The sequence below is a fragment of the Filicampus tigris genome, chromosome 13, assembly GCF_054856515.1.
Source record: "Filicampus tigris isolate MCC_2025a chromosome 13, RoL_Ftig_1.0, whole genome shotgun sequence".
NCBI lineage: Eukaryota > Metazoa > Chordata > Actinopteri > Syngnathiformes > Syngnathidae > Filicampus > Filicampus tigris.
The window spans coordinates 19,159,793-19,182,192 of NC_141229.1; the positions used below are offsets into that span (position 1 = coordinate 19,159,793).

The 22,400-nt window shown below is 40.7% G+C and overlaps 1 protein-coding gene across 1 annotated transcript; it reads right to left on the reverse strand.

The window, feature by feature from the left end:
- Positions 1-372: 372 nt before the first annotated feature.
- fbxo33 (F-box protein 33) lies at positions 373-22,380 on the reverse strand. The gene is made up of 6 exons (XM_086049274.1): positions 19,350-22,380; positions 14,954-15,064; positions 13,253-13,413; positions 12,176-12,384; positions 9,261-9,558; positions 373-8,040 (listed from the first exon to the last, which is right to left on the reverse strand). The coding sequence occupies exons 1-6, from the start codon at positions 19,781-19,783 to the stop codon at positions 7,775-7,777; spliced, it is 1,479 nt and encodes a 492-aa protein (XP_085905400.1). The 5' UTR covers positions 19,784-22,380; the 3' UTR covers positions 373-7,774.
- Positions 22,381-22,400: the final 20 nt, after the last annotated feature.

The window sequence follows — 22,400 nt, forward strand, 5'->3', positions numbered from 1 at the left end:
TTTGGACTAGTGGAGGCGCATAGAACACATTATTGTCAAGAAAATTTTGGGATTGACTTCCATTTTAACACCAGGCTCAATCCACGGGGAATATATCATGATAGTAACGAATGGTTCAACATGTGACATTTATTCTAGTATGTCCTACCTTTATCAGGGAACGTACCCTATAAGTTCAAATAATGGGAGAAAATGTGACCGATGTCATGCTGAATGAAATGGAATGATGGGGAAGTTCAATGTGATATTGCAACTTCACGTTGGGACAATTCTGAAAGGGAGGGCTTTGAAACTCTGTGGTCATGTGATCCAGTGTACCAGAGAAGACCCACTGGAGAACAGGTAAAATAAGAAATAGACAATAGAAGTGAATCACATTTTGATACTTTTATTCACTGACTAAAAGAAGAGGCATTCATTCAACACAAGATTCAAAACATTCAACCAGTTTCACCCCTAATGTTTACTGATTGATGAGATGTTTTATGTGGGGGACTTGTATGAACATTCCATTGCCACCATACAAACACCGTGGAGCAAAATTGTTCTAATTGAGCAAAAAAGACCTGGTAATTGCATAACTCAACTATGGACACGCTACATAAAGATTACTTGGCAGACTGAGCCAAAATTACTTTAATCACAAGTTTGAAATGATTTGACGTGACTAAACAGTAGTTTTATATCAAAATACTGTATCAAGCAAAAGGCTTCATCTGAAAAACTGTTCAATTTTCTCCAAAACTTGCTGTATTTGTCCTTGATTTAGCTGTTGGTAAATCTCATTTTTGAGCAGCTCAAACGATTTTGTACTCTGCTTCAAACACAAAAATGAAATGAAAATCATTTAGTGAAATAATTTAACACATTGGAATCTTGTAGTTTGGGCCAAAATTGATCCCTTGCTAAATAAGGATGTAACGATAACAACGATATTAAAACTGGCACAATATTGTCTTCTGCATGTAATGATATTTAAAGCAACACATCTCCGTCAAAAACATTACAGTTTGCCTGCTTCAGCTGAACACAGCATTGTGAACTACATAGACTGGTCAAGCCTGTCTTTGTCACTGCAGTTATGTACAAAAACACTTTTTTTTTTTTTTTTTAACAATATAATGAGTTTTTATAGTTATCGTGTCATGAGCTTTTTTTTTTTTTTTTTAATATTGCCAACCTCCCCACAATATTGTGATAATTATCGTATCAAGAAGTTCCTATTGTGATATCATAACGTGACATTTGGATATCGTTACATCCCAATTGCTAACGTAAAATTTTAAAGCCACGGTTATGTGCAAGCTGTAACAAACAATCACACAGAAAAGTGACTGCCAAGAATATTCAAAAGTAATTTTCAAACCATTTTTGAAAAACACACAGTCAAACATAATTTTTGATGTATGAAGTTTGTAAGTTTTCATAATTTTCATATTCATACATTTAATCTGGACATGTATTTAGGTGATAGTATACCACAGTAAAGAATTGTTGAGACCTCTACAAATATGCACTGTGAATCTTTAGAGTTGATATTTCTTCCTCTGTGGTTTTCTAGCGATCAGCACTAGTAGTAAGACTGCTGTTATTGCAAACTGTCCTGATTTTAAACAAATGCACAACATTCGTACCACGATAAAACTGGGGCCATCTAGCCAGTCTCACAGAGACCAAGAGTGAGCCTGCCATCACCGCTGCTTCCGCTGGGCTGGCTTACCAGAATCTTAAGATCTTATAAAGGAAACAATATGATTTCATAAATCATCATAAGGCCAAGTGACATTGCAAGTCCTTATTGTCTTCTGTCCTCGTTTCTGTGTGACCGCGAGGAAACCAAAAAAAAAGTGTGGATTAGGTGCATTCCTCTTGCATAGTTGTGAGGCCTGGGCGCCTGCCTGTCTAAATAGCAGCTTTGGCTTCTCAGACTTGACAAGAACATCTCGAAACATCTGAGCCACAGTAATCAAGATTGCATTCAAGACAGTTTGCTGACACTGACCATGGATCGTAAAGCCAAGAGCTACACTTGTCATTCAGATGGTGACCACCAGTTTGGCCGGTTTTGCCATCAACAACTTGTTACCCGTCTGTTTTCTCGAGAACGTGCAAAGCGCATCACCTTAGACACACGCAAGATGGAGCAAAAACAAGTGGAGGCTGGAAAACGTTTGGACAATTAAAACTCTGCTGAACATGAGAACCTGTGATGTCTTCTCAAGCTCTTAGAGTGGATGTGACTATATCTAGACTGAACATAACCAGTGCAATTAACATCCAGTGTGTAACAAAAACAAAACAGAGTATTCATGAGAATCCAGATGTCTAGAGTCCAGCCCTACTATGTGCGCTCATTTCGAGTCCTGCATGTAATGGTACAGCTGAATGAAAAAAAAAAAACACAGGAAGTATTCGAAGGCTCACATTGTGATGATGAAAAACTGCCTATTGTCATCAACCCATTCAGATGAATGAGGAACTTCAGTAAGATCAGCTTCTAACAGGTTTCAAACATCCTGAGAGGTAACACTAGGAACTGTCATTACACTGGAGTGATGATAAATGGAAGGAAACTGACTGGTCTGCCTGCAGCCTCTGAGGGTTTTTGGCTGATGCAGTCTGTTGCTTTGGTACTACAATTACACACACACACACACACACCCACACACACACAGAAGAAACAGCACACCCATGACTGCGGGTTTAGCCTGTAAGTGTTGGAATTGACCCATCAAACTCGCGATATGTGCGGGCCAGGAAAGACAAACCCAGATGTTAATTTTTCTTCAGTTCTGATAGGAAGTTTCATAACAGCTATTTAGGCCAACTGTCTAAAGTAGAATTGCCCTGCTATGGCCTTTCATTTTATGTAAAGCACAGCACCAACAAAAAAAATAACAAACTAGCTGACACTGATTGATATATGGGTTGACTGTGAGCAAACAATAACTGGACTAAATATGAAAACCAACTTCATCAAAGTCGGGTGGGTAGAAGTTTGGATGATTATTTTCAGCAGTATGAGTAGGCTGCTTTCTCAAATGTGAGCGTTTGTGTTCCGGACACAAAATATCCTGAAATTGCCAGCAAGTCTTGCATAAACACACATTTGTACATCACTTGGCCTTCGTTTTGCTCTTGCAGGTGACATCAGCAAGACCAGCACAAAAACACAACAAAGGTCTATGTTGGTCTTTTTGTTTTTTAGCAGGCTAATCAGAACAAGCTGCATCGTCATCTTCGCAAACACACCAGTTTAGGTGGACATTTGTATACATGTAAAAATATATATTTATATAGTTTGTATATTTATATCTCTATCACACACATTTGCATGCGGGCCTGGTTCGCTGTCATGTCAGTCAGATGTCCTGAGAGTCACCCGTGTGGAATAGCATGTTCCTAACATTCCTAGCAGCAAACTGCTTTTCAGCTCAGACTCCTAAACAATTTTTGACAAAGTCGACCACAGACTTGATCGAATACATTTCAAATCAGGCACACTGGCCTTGAGGCCAGAAAACTTCCAGTTCCAGCCTGGTGAAGGAATGTCACTGGTATGCTTAGAATAGCTGCATTTAATCTCATACTGGCTAGCTTGACCACAGTGCGGGGTTTTCCTCACTGAGATGCTACACTGTGTCCCAAATGTAGTTCCTGGACCAAATGTTTAGTCACCCATGTTGTTTTCCTTGCCTTTACATTCGCTCACTCTTTGCAGTTACAGAGCTGAATAAAAATATGGTGGAAACAAAATACAAGTCATAGTGTGAGGCTTTACAAGAGATGCATGTCTGCCCAAGATGAGCAATGATGCCACTAACATGCAGCATGCTGGATTCCGATAGCAAAAAAAAAAAAAAGAAAAAAAAGAAAATGAAATGAAATCCCACTAGAAGTCATCATGCTAAAACAAATTAAAACCGTAGCCAACAACAATGGCAGGAATCTTTCACCCCCACATGTTCTGCTTTGTTGGTTTTCCCCCCAACAATAAAAGCTCCAAACATGCCGTTAGACACAGTAACTACTGCAGTAACTAGTATGTCTCAGCGGAAAAAGCAAAATTACTGGACCAGCCTGCTGCCAGTGTATGTGACTATACGGGCACTTCATTTACACGTTTTGCTCCATTATGGTCTTTGGCAGCATTGAACTCACACTTGTGACTACTCTACTAGTCTCATGAGCAAACTAGAGGCCTGAGCTATTGTTTTCATCCCTCCTCCTCGACAACTGATTGTACCCTGAGAACCGCTTGATTTCTCTTCCGGCGTCCTGCTGCATTACGTGAGGTTGACTGAGCAAGCTAGCAAGCTAACTACACTACATGCACACAAGCACAAGACGTACTGTACACTATTACACTGACACGCACACAAACTTTATTCAATTTCTACTGGGCAAATCACACGCGAGAGAAAAGGGGAGTTTGCAAATGGAAACGGAGGCTGTCAGTATATAGCGACCATTGATGAGACACAACTATTAGGAGCTACTTTAATGTGCCGTATTGATGTATGTCTTTGAATGCATTTACAGGACAAACACATGATGGGTGACAGAATGTATCTTGTTTTGTTGTAGTTTTTTGGGCTGGCATTGAAATTCAATCAACATTCCTTTTCAAAATTCAAACACTGCTTGTAGCCAAACAACTCTCAGAATAAGTCATATAATCAAGTTCCCCAATCAAAAACACCACTACAGTGACTAGAGTAGTTTACAGTAACTCTATTCTTAGAAAGGACTCTGCAAGGAAACCAGTGACTTCAGTATCAAGAGAAAATAAAAATCCCAAGGCAGGTCAAAGTGCAAATGTTAGAATCCACAAACCACATTTTTTTTAAATTATGCCCTCTTAAAATATAGTCTGCTGTGTCAGAGATCCAGGTTATAAATGTAGAAATTGCTTTCGATTCCCATCCCTCGTCACTGTACGAACACCGAACTGCCTAAAACAAATATTCATCCATTCATTTTCCAAACAGTTTATCATCAAAATGGGGGTGGGGGGGTGGTTAATCTAAAACATGTTTTAGTCAGGTTGTCTTGTGCTGCTCGTGCTAGGCTCTCTTCAGTATACACAAGCTTGTCTATGCGCGAGCCTTCAAAAAAAGAAACTCTTGGTGCCCAAAGTGCAACAATCCTGAGATACGGACCAAGAACAAGAGATTATCATGACTAAACCATCATGGTCCCATTTATCATCCAACAAATTATTGACAGCCAGAATCTCACTAGTCAAACCAATTCAATCATGCCCAAAAAATAAACCCGGCTGACCGTGGACAACTTTACGACAGCAACGTAAAACATATCTTGACATGGACCTTCATATTATGCAATGACACATCAACAAGGAACTAAAGACATCTGGGAAGGACACTTTCTACCCATTTACACACAAGTTAAATAACCTGCAACCTAAAGGCCATGCAGTCGGAAAAAGCCTTCATGTAAACACCACAGCAGTACAATACTGACCTGACCAACAGAATGAAACCATACTGGGCCTGGAAAACCCTGCTAGGACAACACATACGTAAGTTTCTTGGATTTGCCAGGGTACGAAACAGACAATTCAGTGTGGAATGCCAGGCTTGGTACACTTGCATAAAGCTTCATCTTATTACCTTATGGCTTCATGGCTAAGAAAGACCACCCACAAGTTCCACATTGCCCTGAAAAAGGACTACATTCAGTTCAGACATTAAGTGGTCCGAGGCCATCCAATCACAGCATGGATTCCCAAACACTCCACAGTAGCTGTTACTTACATCTACTGGTGATAAAAACCTCTTCATTTATGAACCTAATTCTTTGAAAACAAATGTATGATTAGGTTTGCCAACAAATCTACCCAAGTGGAGTGTTCATCGGATGTCAAAATAACCAGCACAATAAATAACCATTTCCGGCAAAATGGGATGGTCTCCAAGGCAACTGTGACTCAAGAGAAACTTCAAAGTAAAAAGGGCATCTGCAAGAATTGTGATTGTTTCCACACACCCTTATCGACATGATCTATACCAGTGTCCCAGTCAAAGGGATGTTCAAAGCTTACCTGAGACTAACACAAAACTTGTCATCACAGTAATGAGCCATAGCACTAAAAACTACGTTGTGCCATAGGTGCCTTTCTTTTTCTCAGACAAGAGTTCATTCGAGAATTCTCAATGTTTTTTTTGTTTGTTTTGTTTTTATCCTCTCAGAGTTCTACCAAAAAACGAGCTATCCCGAAAGCCTTGCTGAATCCCACCGCACAAAACAATTGTCTGATTGTCCAACAGACAGCACCGTTTCACATTCAGGGCATCATTTTGTTTGATGCTGTTCTCATTCAATTCATTCTGTCCCAATGAGATATTTATGTCATTTCACAATGGGTCTGAAAAAGTCTGGTACTGAATGAGCTAATCATCAAAGTGTCACAAGAATGGCAGGTTTCCACTGACAAAGCTGCACCTCTATGTAAATGCTGGGAATGGTATTTGCCCATCTTTGTAAGCTTTGACTTCAGAAAAATCTCGCTAGATAACAGATTTCTCAATCACTGATGTAGGGAAGGAATAAAGAGTTTGCAATGCAAATACCACACAGCATTACGTTTTCACTTTGCTATTCATGAATCGTGTGCTTGCTTTCATGGGTCCTTTCCATAGTAGCGTGTACAAGACTCACTTGGATGAAGGTCTTGACCTCAATGAGACATAGCCAAGTAAATTAATAAGAGAAGTGAATAACTGCCAGCTAATAATGAAAACAAAAATAAACAGTTGGTAGACTCTCTTGTCAGTTACTCCATGAGTACCACCGGAAGACAATGCTCCCCATTTTGACAAGGTTTTGAAATAAATGTCGCTATGTAACGGGTGCTGCTTGCAAATACGTACCAAGAATTTCCATTACACCACCTTTAAAGTTGATCAATTTCCTCACTGATAATTTTGGACGAAGCAACCCTTGCCAGCTGGCCACTAACCTGAGGAGGCCTGGCACTGACATGATTATTCCTGCAAACTATTCAGTGAGCGGCACCAGCCCGAGTCAGCATTTTTTTTTCCTGCCAAAGTTCTTCATTTAGTAGAAGGTCGTTACCCAGGAAGTGATTGGTACATTTACAACTTCTGTAAGAGCAGATAAAACAGACAAAATGACAAGGTAGTAAAAAAAAAAAAAAAAAGTTGAAAACTAAAGCTAATAGCTTGGATCTGAGCACACATACACACAAAGTATTTTCCCACAAATTTTCTAAGATAGATTAATCAAGCATCCTCCCTGTCCCGTTCTACCCGTGAGCAGGATAAGAAGATAGTTTAAAACGTAACATCATACAGTGGCTCTGGGGTTTATTACATTGGGCAGTTATGGGAAAAAATGTTTTAGTGCTGCGAGCAAGACCAGGCCAGAATGGGCCTTACAAGACAGCAAAGCAATGTCCCATTATTAACCACACAACTTCAATTTACTTGACTAGGTAACTGTGAATTCATCAGGCTACGAAAACATTAGCTTGGAATTTCTAAATTTCAGTTGGACTGTTAAAACCCAAGAAGTTCTAAGGATACCGGAAAACCATGTGGATATTACAGTATGTGCCCTGTATGTTATATGCCAAAAGTAAATGATTTGTCCGGCGAACTACATGATTTGCCTTTCTTAAGATTGAGATCAGATTGGTGGGGCGTGGTGTGAGCTGATGTGCACTTCGTTAGTCTGGCCTGGCCTTGGTACAGCTCAGGTTGCGGTTTTCAGGACTGGCCATCCCTGCCTAGACGCCCATGCTGAAGGCATGCAGCTCATGATGGAAGTGCTGGGTGGGCTCAGTCAAAACAAGGTTGTAATCCAAACATGGGTGCCACACTCGGCCAAGGCCCAGTGAGACCTCCTTGACCAGGTTATGAACGGGGTCGCCCTCCAAATAAACCGGCTGGTCCGGGTCAAAGTCGATGCTCTCCTCAGACACAGTTAGGACACGCAGACTGGATCCCCGCAGCCGAGAGATTGCCACCAAGTTATGAGACCACACTGTGTAGCCTGCAATGAGACAAGGGCAGACATGTTGGACAAAGCACGCGTACGTATCTAAAACACTTGGGACACGTCATTGGCTACGTTTACATTACATTAATTTGTAATTTACATAACAATTACTATTTTTTTTTTTTCTTTAAATCTGAACAGAGTTTGGATTAAAATTATGATCGGATGGACCGTTTTCATGAACACTAAAAATATTGTTCCGATTAGGACTTGTGTGTTCATGCGTCACACTTTTGATCGGAACAAATTATTTTGACGTGCAGATTGACCAAATATACCGGAAATAGTAGTAGAAAAAGAAGAAGCTGTAGTGACGTCCGTGACAACAAAACATTGCTTCGTCCATTTCTACTTTAAATGTTAGTGTTATTTTGTGTATTCTTCCGGTTTGCGCTGTTACATCGAGTTAACACTTCTTAAAGGAGCTGCAAATGTACCAGTTCAGTCTTGCGCCCGCCATGTCTTTCGCTCGCTCTTCTTCTACTAGCTTCCGGGAATGACAGAAACGCGTATACTGACATGCGCGGAAAAGACGGTTTGTTCCGAAATAAGTGTTTAACAATCGGCTTAAACCACCTCTCTTGTTCGTAATAAAATCATGACTGGAATGGGCTTGAGTGGGTCAGAATATTCCGAATGGGATGTGCACATGAAGCATTTTATTACAATCAGGCATTTAATCCGAATAAATGTGTCCATGTAAACGTAGCCAATGTTTCTTTGACTTATGCTACCAGAAACCAGTATTGCCTCATTACACCTCATAATTTTTGCTTGCAAAAACCAACCCATCCAATACATTTTTGTGTGCACAGGATAACATTTTTGCAAGACTAAAACAACCAAACAAAAAAAAAACCCCTCAACAATAATTCTAGAGTTCTCTCAGTCCTGACTGTGAGGCTGTGAAGGTGACAGCGAAATGTGAGTCGGGGAATAAAGGAAGACAGGAAGAGGAGCAGGAGTGCATGTCAAGAAAGAAAAAGGCAGACGGTTAAGAAAAACATTGCTCGCCCTCATTTCTTCGACTGAACAAATGGCTACTATACTTTAACACACATTGCTGACTTCTCTACTCAAAGTGCCATGCCGCTGTGCACTGATCAGCCTGGAAATCCAAACAAAACCCACAACAACCAGCATTCAGGAAGAGACTGTGTTGGATTTGACAGGTTCCAATGCATACTGCTGTAAGAAGATGATCATGAACTCACCGTGAATTATAAGCACAGCCAGCTGAGTACACCTCCAAGCCAAGAGGACCAAAGGATCTTCATTGCGATTGACACTGAGGTCTGGGAAATCGGGATCATCCCTCAGTAAAAGGAAGTGCGTCAGCGTTTTGTTGTATTGCTGAGCGATGAGCTCCAGGGTGGCGTCGGTCACCAGTGTGTTGTAACTGTCCAGGTGGATGCGCTCCAGGGGAAGGTTTGGCTTAAGCACTCTGACCAGCTCTGAGCTGCTGACCTCCACGACCATGATGTACACTCGCAGGTTGCCACTCACTCGTACCTGGCGGGTAACAGGCACATTTGAGTGACCATTTCTTACTAAATATAGTGGTGTGATATAGTGTTTGCCTTCTGATTCATTTTTTTTGCATGTTTGCCACAGTTAAATGTCTCCCATTGTCAAACAAATTTAAATATTCATCAAAGACAACACAAATAAACACTAAATGACGCTCTTTGTTGGCGGTTTTAATTATTAAATGCAAAGTCAACCCATTTTATTTTTTTCAAGAATATGTTCTATGCAGGACCACAAGTTGAAACAAGGCAATGTTTCAACTATTGCGGGTGGATCAGCAGGCAAAAAAGTTTTTTAGCCATCTCAGGGGGCTGCCATTTTGTCACTTCTGTCGCAAATCCACAGCCACCCCCCCACCCCCCGCCCCATCTATATTGAATGGCTTTTAGCCTTAGCGAAGCGGTTAGCCACCAAGTATGATGCTCTCAAGACACTTCGATTTGTTGACAGATCAGTTTTGAAGTGTGCACTGACTGCACATATTGCTGTGCAGAGCGGGATTCCTTCCTGCGTGGGAATCACTTGTCGGCGTAAATCCATATTTCAAGTAAGTCTTCTGATATTGTCTGTGAAATGTAACCTTATTTTTCTTCATGGGCATAAGCTCTTGTGTTTAATTCTCACTGGGTCTTTTCCCCATTGCAAAGAAAATTTCCAAATACGTCTTTGTTTTAGTCATTTGCTAGCTTGTGCATTTAATAATAGTGTTACGCGATGGAGACAACTTGACATGCTTTAAGAGTTAATCATAGATGGATGTAACGGAGAGAATCCGGTCTCTTTTCAAAATAAAAAAAAAAAATTCAGCCTCGTATAATAAATAAATCGGAAGTACTGCTGCAGCCGGTCCAAAGTAACCTGCCGCTCAGTACCGGTCCGCAGCCTGGTGGTTGGGGACCCTCTCTTACAGAGCTGTGGAGGAATTTTGGCTCACTTTGCAGAACTGTTGTAATTCAGCCACATTGGAGGGTTTTCGAGCCCAAAAGACCATCACAATACCACCACCACCACAACATTTTTGTTGGTATGATGTTCTTTATCTGAAATGCAGTATCACTTTTATACCAGATGTGGAAACACGCCTAACAAAAAGTTAAACTTTTGTCTCGTCAGACCACAGAATATGTTCCCAAAAGTCTTGGAGATCATCAAGATGTCTTCTGACAAGATTGAGACACGGCTTAATGTTATATTTGCTTAGCAGTGGCTTTTGTCTTGGAATTTTGGCATGTAGGCCATTTTGCCCATATTCTTTCTTATGATGGAATCATGAACACCGTGCTTAACTGAGGCAAGTGAGGCCTGCAGTTCTGTGGAAATTGTTGTGGGGTCTTTTGTGACCTCTGGGATGAATAATTTTGGTCGGCCGGCCACACCTAGGAAGTTTCACCACAGTTCTAGGTTTTCGTCATTTGTGGATAATAGCTCTCACTTGGGCTGGGCGATAAATCAATATCAATATGTATTGCGACAGACATGTGATCGACTGAACACCTCCGGATGATTATATGGTGTAAGAAGTAAAGGAGTTCCCTGTCTTTGATGTCCTATGGTCATTGCTAGCTTGCGCTGACCTTCAGCATCGCAATAAAGTCACACTCAGGTAAAACTATAAAATGTACTATGGCAATAAGGAGCCCGCTAACAAGTTAAAGTAGATCTAAGACGGCGGCGTTTCACTTGCTCCTGTAATGCATATGAGAGTTGCTGTAATCCAATAGAGTATTTCTTCGCTACACTTACATTGTATGCACAATGAATGAAGGCCAATGATACTGCTTTTGTGTAGCGTCTTCCGCAAATAAGCATTTACAAAACTACTAGAGGAGAATGGATGTAAACAGCATTGCATATTACACTACATGACAATGCACACATACAGTGTACATTCCTTGAAAATTAGTTAATACCAGATATTTTGAAAGGCATTTTTCCTCTGGATAGTTGCGTTTTATTTTATTTGATCTTTAATTCATTTAATTGTATTTCTTATTTTGATTTGGGGGAAAAAATGCTATCATTATTGATATTTTGCATCATCATGTTTCAGTCATATCGCCCAGCCCTAACTCTCACAGTGGTTCACTGGAGTCCTAAAGCTTTAGAAATGGCGTTGTAACCTTTTCCACACTGATATTACAAAATTCCACAATTACTTTCTTTCTCATTCGTTCCTGAATTTCTGTCGATCATGGCATGAGTTCTAGTATTTCAGGATCTTTTTTGGGTCTACTTCACTTTGGCAGGTCCTATTGAAGTGATATCTTGATTGTAAACACATGTGGCAATATCAGGCCTGAGTGTGGCTAAGAAATTGAACTCCGGTATGATAAACTACAGCTATGTTTTAACGGGGGGCAATCATTTTTTCACACAGGGACTTGTAGGTTATAATTTTTCCCCTTCTCTTAATAATAAAAATCTTCTTTAAAAACTGAATTTTGTGTTAACTTGTGTTGTCTTTGACTAATAATTTTGTTTGATGATGGGAAACATTCAAGTGTGACAAATATGCCCCACCCAAAAAAAAAAAGCAAACACTTTTTTCACACCAATGTACGGCACTAATCACTGTGTTTGGGATGGATTCTTGCTTTACCAGCGCCTTCCAATCATCATCTGTGGCTGTCCCTTCCAAAGACTTGACCTCCAGGGTGGTGCCGTTGAGCAGCAGGGAGAGACGATGCAGCGGAGTGCGGTGGGGCAATGCCAACAGGCGACAAAGCTCAGACGTCAGATCAGAGAAATCAAGAGCCAGAGAATGAAGAGAAGAAAGACGGTCCAACTCAGATGGTGAGATGAGTGGACCTACAGGGAAGGAAAAGTAGTGGTAACAGTTTCTAATGGTATTAATTATAATTATGGCACACCTATATATCTGTACAGTAGGTTAAAGTGAAAGTTTAGTCGGGATCGCTGACGGGCGCCCGCTTAAAATTTGAGGCGGACCGGCCTATAGTATATACTATTTTTTAAACTTTTTTTACCCCCAGAAAAAAAGGCGAATGACGGACGATGGAAGGGTACTCATGCTGCAGGCGGATGACTAATAACGGACACTCAATTTGTAGTAAAATGCCCAGCTCTGGCCGTTAGAAATGAATGCCGAATCAGAATTTTCGGATGCCAGCGAGAATGAATCATAGCATACTGCGTCGCAGGAAATGTTTGGGCATTAACGGGAATGTTTAGCCGGTTAATGAGCAATATATTAATGTTAAGCAATCAGTCAACAAAGCCCATCGAGGTAGTGTACTATCAACACCTTTGTCATTACTTCCCTGTTGGCCTCTCATGGTGTGCTAGCACAAAGGGAGTTGGCAAATTTAAACGGAAAACCTTTCCATAGGTTGACACTGTATTTACAGTCTGATATGTTTGTTTAAAAAAAGAAAAAGTAAAGAAAAAAAGTGAATATGAGGCTTGGTAAAAGCCCTTTGGACAACATATGGTGTAAATAACGTGCTATATAAGTGCACTCCATTCACCATTATCTTCAAATTGGACTTTGAACATTTGTGGAACTATTATGACGTGTTTTTCAGCAAAAGTACTATTAATACAGCATTCATATGAATTCAGGATTAGGTGGTTAAATGGTCAACGAATATGCAAACACAGCTTTGGCCTACGAGTCCAGGCTCTACTGTACACTAATGCAAAGTATCATACATACCAAGCTGGTGGTCCAGCAAACTGAGATGCTGCAAGGTCTCAGAGGAAGGATTCGATAGGCATGCTAAGGAGGAGGGAGTCACCAGACCAAGCATAAAGCTACAGGACAACCACCTAATCTGCCTGCTGTGAGACAAAAACTCCCTGAACAACCGCTGGATCCTGTAGCAGAAAGAGAAAAAAGGGACAATGCTCCTATAAATAGCTTCTCGTAAGACTGATGCAAGACTAAATACAATCATAATAGGGTGAGCAAATAAACATCAAAGTTCCTACTGCAGGTCAATTCTTCAATTTTTTTGCCCATATGCAACATGTACCTGATGTTTACATGCAACGTGAACAGTACATTTCCAATTTTTTTAACCGACGCAGGCGTCTTTTGTTTGTCAGATATGTATCCAATGCATCTGCAGTATGAATACTCATTCGTACACATCCAATCTACTTGCTCCAAATATGCGCTACGCACAGGTGGGAGAGTGTGCTTGGGAGACTGCTGACAATCGTTCTTGAATCTACAGTTTTTTTAGAGAGCAACAGAGTCACTTTTATACTTGACTTTAATTTAATCCCACCTGAAACATGAAGTGGACACTTGTGGTGATAGTAGTAAGTACGGATGTCACAATATCAGCAATATCATGATTTCGCAATATTAAACTTGCCACAATATATCGTCGTCATATCGTTGGCGTGAAATGTGAACGCAGCCTTAGTTAATCAAAATTGGGGCAAATTGCTCATTTGTGTATCATCCGAATGGCTCAGCTTGCAAACGTCGCAGCTCACCTGTTTTCTGTTTGGTCAAGTGACGTTCGCAAGCTGAGCCCATAGGCACTGTGACGTCAATTTCAGTCAACAGTCGGTGGGAGTACAGGACAAAATGGCAGCCCCCCGAGATGGATAAAAACGGGTGGACTTTTCTGCTTTATTAAAACAAATAAATAAAATAAATTTCTGATTTGACTTCTGCTTTAAAAAGGAAGTCAACCCAAAGATTTCCTTTACAATAATATGTTCTATGCGCCTCGACTAGTCTTAACACAGCACTCTGATTAATATTGTGTTTGTGGAATTTGAGTTAAGTAGCAAAATCCGCCCATTTTTAGCCATCTTGGGGGCGGTCATTTTGCTACTTTCTGTCAACTGAAAATGACACCACAGTTGCTCAGGGCTCAGCCAACGACCAATCACAGCCCCTTATTTTTCTGAAGCTGATCCCTGATTGGTTGTTGCCTGAGCCCTGAGCAACTGTGATGTCATTTTCAGTCAACAGCAAGTGACAAAATGGTCACCCCCTGAGATGGCTATGAATGGGTGGATTTTGCTGCTCATATTCCATAAACACAATATTTATAATTATTTTTATTTTCCCTCACAAAAACAGTTCAAAAAAGCCTTTGCTTTTAGGCCATATGAATGGTGGGAAAAGTTTTGAAATGTTTTATCTTGCTCTCCTCTTTTTATATTTCAACAACCTGGCATTTGAACAGAGGTTTATCTGCTTTTTACAGGCACATTATATTTCCCAGCAGCAGCCTTGGAGATTAATTCAGTAGACAAGGAAAGCTTTGAGATACAACTGCAATGAGGAGACCTTGAGAGTTCTTGAACAGGCATATTTTGTCTCTGTGGTTAGATAAAAATTAAAGCTGGCCTTCTACCTTAAATTCTTGTGTTTCAAATGCAAAAGCCTTACTCGTTGATTTTCTTATGGCCCTCGTGAATCTGGTATAAATTGGAGTTGTCCAAGAGTCCCTCCTGTTGGAGTGCACATGTGTCGCCATATAGACGCAACTTCTGCAGGTTCCTGAGAGAAAATGTTGGAAAACAGAAAAGACAACGTTCAGCAACTGAAACTCAGCAGTGTACACACTAAGTCCTGTACAACTCTCAAAACTAAGCTAGAAGAGCCGTGATGGTGAGAATGTTGAATTGCCGTTTTCTGCATCTGCCTCAATACTCTTAGAGCCTACTTTCAACAGTAAACATACTACAGATCTGTCTCATCATCTTTGTTGCCATTTTGCAGTCTCTACAAAAACATCTGCCCTGAAAATTGCTGAGTGGTTTTCTACCGAACACACCATTGGGTAGCTGCTATTTGCTGCACTGCTGGTTCAAGCCCTCAACATCTTTGCACTCAGACAGACAGAAACAACTACTAATGAGACATCACTGTGCCATATGCAATGCATCGTTAAAGATCCACAAAAATGGACAGACCCACGCAAACATAATTGTCACTCTACAATGTTACTAATGACCTACAGTAATTGACAATGTCAGGGGTTCCAATAGGACAACTTATTGTTACTTTTGTTCAGGGCTGGGCAACGAATCTCGAGAATCAATTAGAACCGGGAGTAGCATTCCAATTGTCCCAGAATCCTTCAAAGTTTTAGTTTCTTGTTTCGATGCCCCGTCCGCCAGCTAGGCATGGGCCGATATTAAATTCTGAAGGTATGATAACCGTGAACAAAAATATTGCGGTGTTACGGTATGAAAATTACAACTCTAAAATATCATTTTTTAAAAATATTTGGGTAAATATGCATTCAACGTAATGCATGAGCAACATATCTAATTTTTTATTTATTTTTATATTTACCAGTCATCCCAAATGTGCACTGTGAGCATTGAGGTTGGAGGGGGAGACGCATTTGCAACAGACCAATCGCACTCGTCTTTTGCACCTGCAAAGTTGTGAAGCGTAACAGTGTGGATATTTGACTTTAATTTAATCCCACTTGAAACATTAAGCCTTAAGTGGACATTTGTGGTGACAGTAAAATTCATTACGCGCAGATGATGTACTGTCACATGCGTAAATTAAGCGGCGTCATCTTTAATAGACGTCTCCGTCGTGACGTCATCAAGGAGTGATCTTCTCATTACCCCAAAACATTCGTACCTCCTCCCGCCTTGCTACTTTATCAGTCTGCCCCTGTGTTACGGAAAGGGTATATTGATGGGTAAATTCATATTTGGACGCTCAAGTTAGGAGTTTTAAAGCACGACAGATTGTTTAACTGTTTACATTTTTAAATGAAGAAAATGTTAGAAATTCTTTCACTCTATGTTTTTCAGACTATTTGTCTCAGGTTGTGAGAGTTTATTTAAATTGCTACAATTTACTGTAAACATACTTAATATTGACATTAATATAACTGTTAACGTTTGAAAGAGACACTTGAAGCACAGAATGTCTACAAGACCACTTGTCTGAGTTTAGTCAACTGTAGACTACAGAATTAAAACACTATGTTATACTGTATATCCATCCATCCATTATCCAAATCTGCTTATCCTCACAAGGGTCGCAGACGTGCTGGAGCCTATCCCAGCTGTCTTCGGGCAGTAGGACGGGTACACCTTGAACTGGTTGCCAGCCAGTCGCAGGGCACACACACACACACACACACACAGACACAGTCACTGAGTGGGAACCGATCTCACGCTGCCCGCACACAACTCAGGCGATTGTACCACTACACCACCAGCGATTGTTGAAATGTTTACTTTTGTTTTAAAAAGATACTATTTGAAGTGCAGGATAAAGTGCAATAAATACTGAAGTTTATGTACAATCACCTGGTCATTCTATTCATTTCAAATGTCTTTGGAAAACTGTTCGGGGAAAAAAATTGATATAAAGCAATTTTTTTAGAGGAGTGATTTCTTTTATTTTTCCTGGCAACTAATTACTTTTATTATAAAGTTCATTTCAATTACTAAGTCAGTTACTTTTTGAGCAAGTAATGAGTAACTATAACTAATTACTTTTATAAAGTAATGTTCCAAACACTGATTACAAAACCCATGTTGAGACAATTTTAAAGAAAGGTTATTTCTAATCCAGATGGCGTCCCGGTAGCTTGGAATAAACGTAAGCAGGAAGCTGTTACGACTCTGAATCTTTCCACTGGAGATACATAATGAGCGGCCATGCATATAGTCCATTACGGCACAAATATAACGCCACACTGTCGTCTCTGCCTCCAGCACGCACGATGCCGAGGTCGGGGTTTGTTTCCAGATTTTTTTTCGATCAAACAATTTTAAAATAAAGACATTTTATATTTATATTGTTCATGTGTTTATCACAATACATAATGATTTTGAATTATTGCCCAGTCCTATAATGAAACACATTAGGATCAGTTCGATTTTGCCTAACAAGAATATCCCGATTATTTTCTCTCAAACCCGATTTTACGATTACGATTTCTTTGTAAAATAAAAAGTAATAAAAAATGAAGCACCGGTATTTTGAATGTCTTTTATTTAAACTAAATGTTTCTTTCTTTGATCTCAAAATGTCAGTGACTTGCCCGATTTATTAACTAAACGCTCACTTGCCTGAGTAAATAGCAGAATCGCCGGTAGCCATGGATGTTGTTGTTGTTGTTATCGGATTGCGGGCTTGTGGGAGGAAGCGGAAATGCAGAGGAAACTACGGTGGCTTAGATACACCACAAATAACAAAATTGAACGTGCCGATTTGAACGTTTTTAAAATCGTTTTATCTAGAAAATTCGGTTATGGTTCAAAATCACTTAATTGAGCAGCCTTAATTATCACCTTAACATGATGATGAACATAAATCTTGTAAATTAACAGCAATGGAGCTTTCAAAAATTTCACATCTCTGGTTAGGTGCATGAGCATGTTAACATGGATAGTGAGTAAAACTACAAATTACAAAAAATGAAATAAAGTGAATTTCATGATTAACTCATTCACTGACAATTGTACTTGTCTTTTCACAGTCCAGCCATTCAATCCCAGGATGTTATTCATATTTCTTTCAATTTTTTTTCAAACGTTAGGGTAAAAGGGGTCATTAAATGTCTGGCATTGAATGAGTTAAAGTGGAAGTCAACCCCCCCCAAATCTTTGCAATAATATGTTTTATGCGCCTCCACTTGTCCAAACACGGCATTCTGATTAATATTGCATTTGTGGAATATGAAGCAGCAAAAATCCACTTGTTTTTAGCCATCTCAGAGGGCAGCCATTTTGTCACTCGGACGTCCAAATATGGTAAAATTGTTCCCCCCCCCCCCCCCCCCCCAAATCGATTCTAATGTCCATCCCTACTTGGTATGTAATTTTTATGCAATTCTAGCCAATTTAAAGCGGTAAAAATAGCAAATACTAAAATAAATCGCTCTTGACCGCAATTTAATTTGTGTGTGTTGTAGAGGTGTGTGCGACACAATGACATGCCATCCACACTAATCCTAGTGTTTTGTTTTACTTTTTTTTTTTTTTTTTTTAGACAATAACAAATGAAAATAGTATGGTTCACTGGATTACGTTGGCTTGTTTGTTTAATATGGATTGATGAGATGCTTCATTGCAAAAAGACCCCCCCTTCCATTGTGTGTCATTGGGGTAGGTCCGTTTCATTTTTTATGCACTTCATACACACGGTTTGCGACGAATAGGCTAATATCTTCATTTCAGATGTCGGATGTGCTTGTGACTTCCAGTGTTTTCTTTTCCGTGGAAACCGGGTCGAAATGGAGTGTTAAAGGTTGCCGACCCCTGGACTAGATGAATGTAAGCAGTACTGCGTTGTACACGTTTTGTGATTACATTGTAATTCTGTAGACACATGTAAAAACTAGACAAACAGAGCCAAGTACGTATGCTCATATGCATATATGGAATGTTTTGCGTGTGCACCATTGCTGATGTCAGCAAGTCAAGCCCACAAAGCCTTCTGTATGGCTGCATTCTATCAGCCAGTAGAAGGACGCCAATGTTACATAGTTGAAGGCTAACAATAACACGAGAACACTAAGCAATGTTTGGTAAATGTAAGCAGAAAAGCACGCACTATATACCACTTTGAAGAGTCAAGTGATGCAAATGTGATTCAATGATTGGTTTGCTCCGCCATAGAGACTCGCCACACTCGCCAGTACTGTATTACATAACTCCGAGGTTAACGTAACCCTTGTATGCTAATCGCGGTAACTGCTAGCTAAAGACTACACCAAAAGTTCAACGCATTCTGGATATAGAGGGCAGGATTTATCCTCAAATTGGCCACAATCCAATAAGAAATTAAGTGTTCGAGTCACCTGTTGTTGCGGATGTTGGTGAGCACACACAACGCCTGGTCCATGTAAGTCGCCATTGCGTCTCTCCATCGCTTGGACGGCTGCGGGTCGTTGTCGGGACCTGGAGGCAGATCCACTCTAGTGGACGGCGGTTCGTTGTTTCGGGAACTGGGGCTGACTTCTGCGGGAGCAAGTTCCAGCTGCAGTTCTCGCACGAAAGCGCCGAACTTCCGCATGAGGAACTCTAACCTCGAAGACTCCTCGGAGCTTGCGCCGCCGCCACCTATCCGTAGTTTGAGTTCGGTCCACAGGGCGGGATAGAACAGACACTCCCTCCATCGCGAACAAACGGCCGAGGCCCGCAGCTTGTCTCGGTCGGATAGAAAGGAGAAGATGTGGACGATTAGCTCGCTTGGTAAAGCCATGGCTCCGACGCCGCCGCCGCACAGAGCCATGGCGAGCAACGACACAGTTGAAAGCAAAGCAAGCGGATATTGAGCAGCCACAGCCTCCCTAAAATGTGGTGCCGCAGTGGAAGCAATCGACAGCGTTCTATGATCCTTCCTAGCTGAAAACACACCGCTTCACAGTTTTGCCTTCAATAGTATTGGACCGCACCACTTCCTTTAGCTACAGGGGAACAAGATCCCAACGACATACAATGCATCTACTGACCGTATAAATTGGAAAAATGGTTGAACTGATATTTTGTAAACGTATGGATGAGTTGAATACATTTTCACAGCAGAGTTGATAGTCGTCGAGTGCACGTCTGAGTCGCACGGGGTGAATGGTTTCGCCCACATGTTCTTATTTTTGCCATACCCACTGATACCAGGAGAGAGCAGTGTTTCTCGGTTCTGTGACCATGTGATCTTTATTTTGGAGCTGATTCATTCTCAGACACACCCCCTTCACTTCATCTTTGCTTCCAAAGGAAGATGGCAGGCCGGTGTTCTGAGATTCCATCCTACCCGTCCAGACGTCCTATCTATGCCCAGTGCGCTTGCGCATGCATGCGCACAACGCCGATAAGTGTTTTCGTGGGAATTTTGTAACTTTCTGTCCTTCCTGTTCGGTAAAAAACTGTGAGTACCCGAAGGGTTTTATTATTAGTTTGTGAAGACATATACATGTATGGCTAGTAAAGGGTTTTATTATTAATTTTTGAAGATATATAAATGTATGTTAACCATTTATTAATGATTCAAAGTTGTATTACAAATGAGTAGAAGTAGAGCTGTTTCAAGGTTGCAGCATCAGGGGAGCGGATGTATCAGAGGAACACAATGTGTGGGCGGTTTGATGGTACCAGGTGCCGCCAGTGAAAAACAGGGAGACAAAGGCGGGGGCCACAGTTTCTCTGAAGGCCCCGGCCTCTTGGAATGCAGATAACTTGGTGTTTTCAGGAGCTACAACCCAGCGAGTCATGTGCACAAGAAAAGGCGTCATCTGAGACGGCGGGGAAAAGAGAACCAATCAGCATCTGAAGAAATATATTGCAGATACCATGTAACTAATGAAATGATAGTGGCTAGTGTTTTTGGTGTGTTTAATTTGCATATTGTTTTCTATAACTGTTCGGGGCAACTCGGGTGAGGTGTCGCTCTCTGATGGCCACAGGAGCGCACAGATCTGTATTGAGAGGGAACCGAGCCCCCGATACTGTATTAGCTTTTGCTGTTAGGAATAAAATCTTGGTGATTCGGCTGTTTGGCTTTCTGGTCTTCTCTCTTACGGAACGAGCACGCATAATTGTTAGGTAAGGTGAAGCTAAGGTTAATGTCGGTTCAAATAATAAATATATGGTAAATAATATGGAGTCAGATAATTAGGTATAAGTATCATGATTTGGACCTTAAACCTAACAGTACTTACTATTTCTAAATAAAAATGTTTGCGTTGATTTCCCTTTAAGCAGTTTTTTTTTCTGGCACATGACTTTCCATGTAGTGATTGCCTCATTTTAGGGGCTGAACTATCTCAAGCACTCCTCACACCGCCCCACATAGTGCTGCACCCAGGGCTGCAGTGGGACTCATTTTAAAGGGGTACTACTTACCCCCCTGCCGAGTGAGAATTGGCTAGAGAGGGCAGTTCGAGGTGTGGCTCATCGTAGGGTGGACCTGGATATTTGACTCCCCTCACATAAAATTCTCGACATCTAAATGCCTTCTTTATTCTTTTTTCAAGCTTTTTCCTCGGCGGCTTTAATGATTCGTCGTCTTATCACACATTTTGAAAACACGTAATTTCACACTGAAAATTACAAACGCTCAACTGACTGAAATCCAAATGTTAACCTCAACCATACAGGGAGCGGTACTACACATCCCACTCATTTCTAAGTGAAGGACATTCTTTAACCATTTTGAACCCAATAGCCTAGACCAGGGGTCGGCAACCCATGGCTCCGGAGCCGCATGCAGCTCTTTCATCCTTATGTTATAAGTGTCCGATTGAAGTGCATGTTATTTGTCTCAAAAACCTGTATCATGTCTTTTTTTTAAGTCAAAGTTTTTGGCCACTTTCATATGTGGTAGATCGGATACGATCGGATTTTTTGCAATGCGACCCAGTCTGAACTGCGCCAGGTCGCATATACAGTGATCCCTCATTCATCCCGGTTAATGGGGGGGACAGAACCCGGCGTGATAGGTGAAAAACCGCGAAGTAGCATCAGACTTATTATTATGATCATGATTATTATTATTCTATATGATATTTATTGTCCTGAGGATTTGCGCCACTGGTACGCTATTGCGAACCGCGAGATGGTTCCCACACTTCTAAATAAATGTTAAACAATCAATTTAACTATAAAAATGCAAAATGAAGATTATAAATACAGTACCAAGCTGTAGGCGATGAGAGGAACATGAACTTCAACCACGGCAGCTGACAATCACGACGGAACGTTCCCTAAAAACTACGTTAACGTTTTAATTTTTATCATAAAATTGACTTACCTTAACTAGAATGCCATAGTGTAATTTATCCAATCCTGCACTTTAAAACGCTTGTTGTCGTCGTGAAAAGTGAAAGTAAAACGGCCTCTTCTTCTTCTTCTTT

Excerpts from the sequence above, each read along its gene's own strand:
- fbxo33 (XM_086049274.1), bottom strand. The coding sequence starts at position 19,783 with ATGGCTCTGTGCGGCGGCGGCGTCGGAGCCATGGCTTTACCAAGCGAG. Across the intron at positions 13,414-14,953 it reads GGCCATAAGAAAATCAACGA|GATCCAGCGGTTGTTCAGGG; the intron begins GTAAGGCTTTTG and ends TTTCTGCTACAG. Across the intron at positions 12,385-13,252 it reads TTTGCTGGACCACCAGCTTG|GTCCACTCATCTCACCATCT; the intron begins GTATGTATGATA and ends CCTTCCCTGTAG.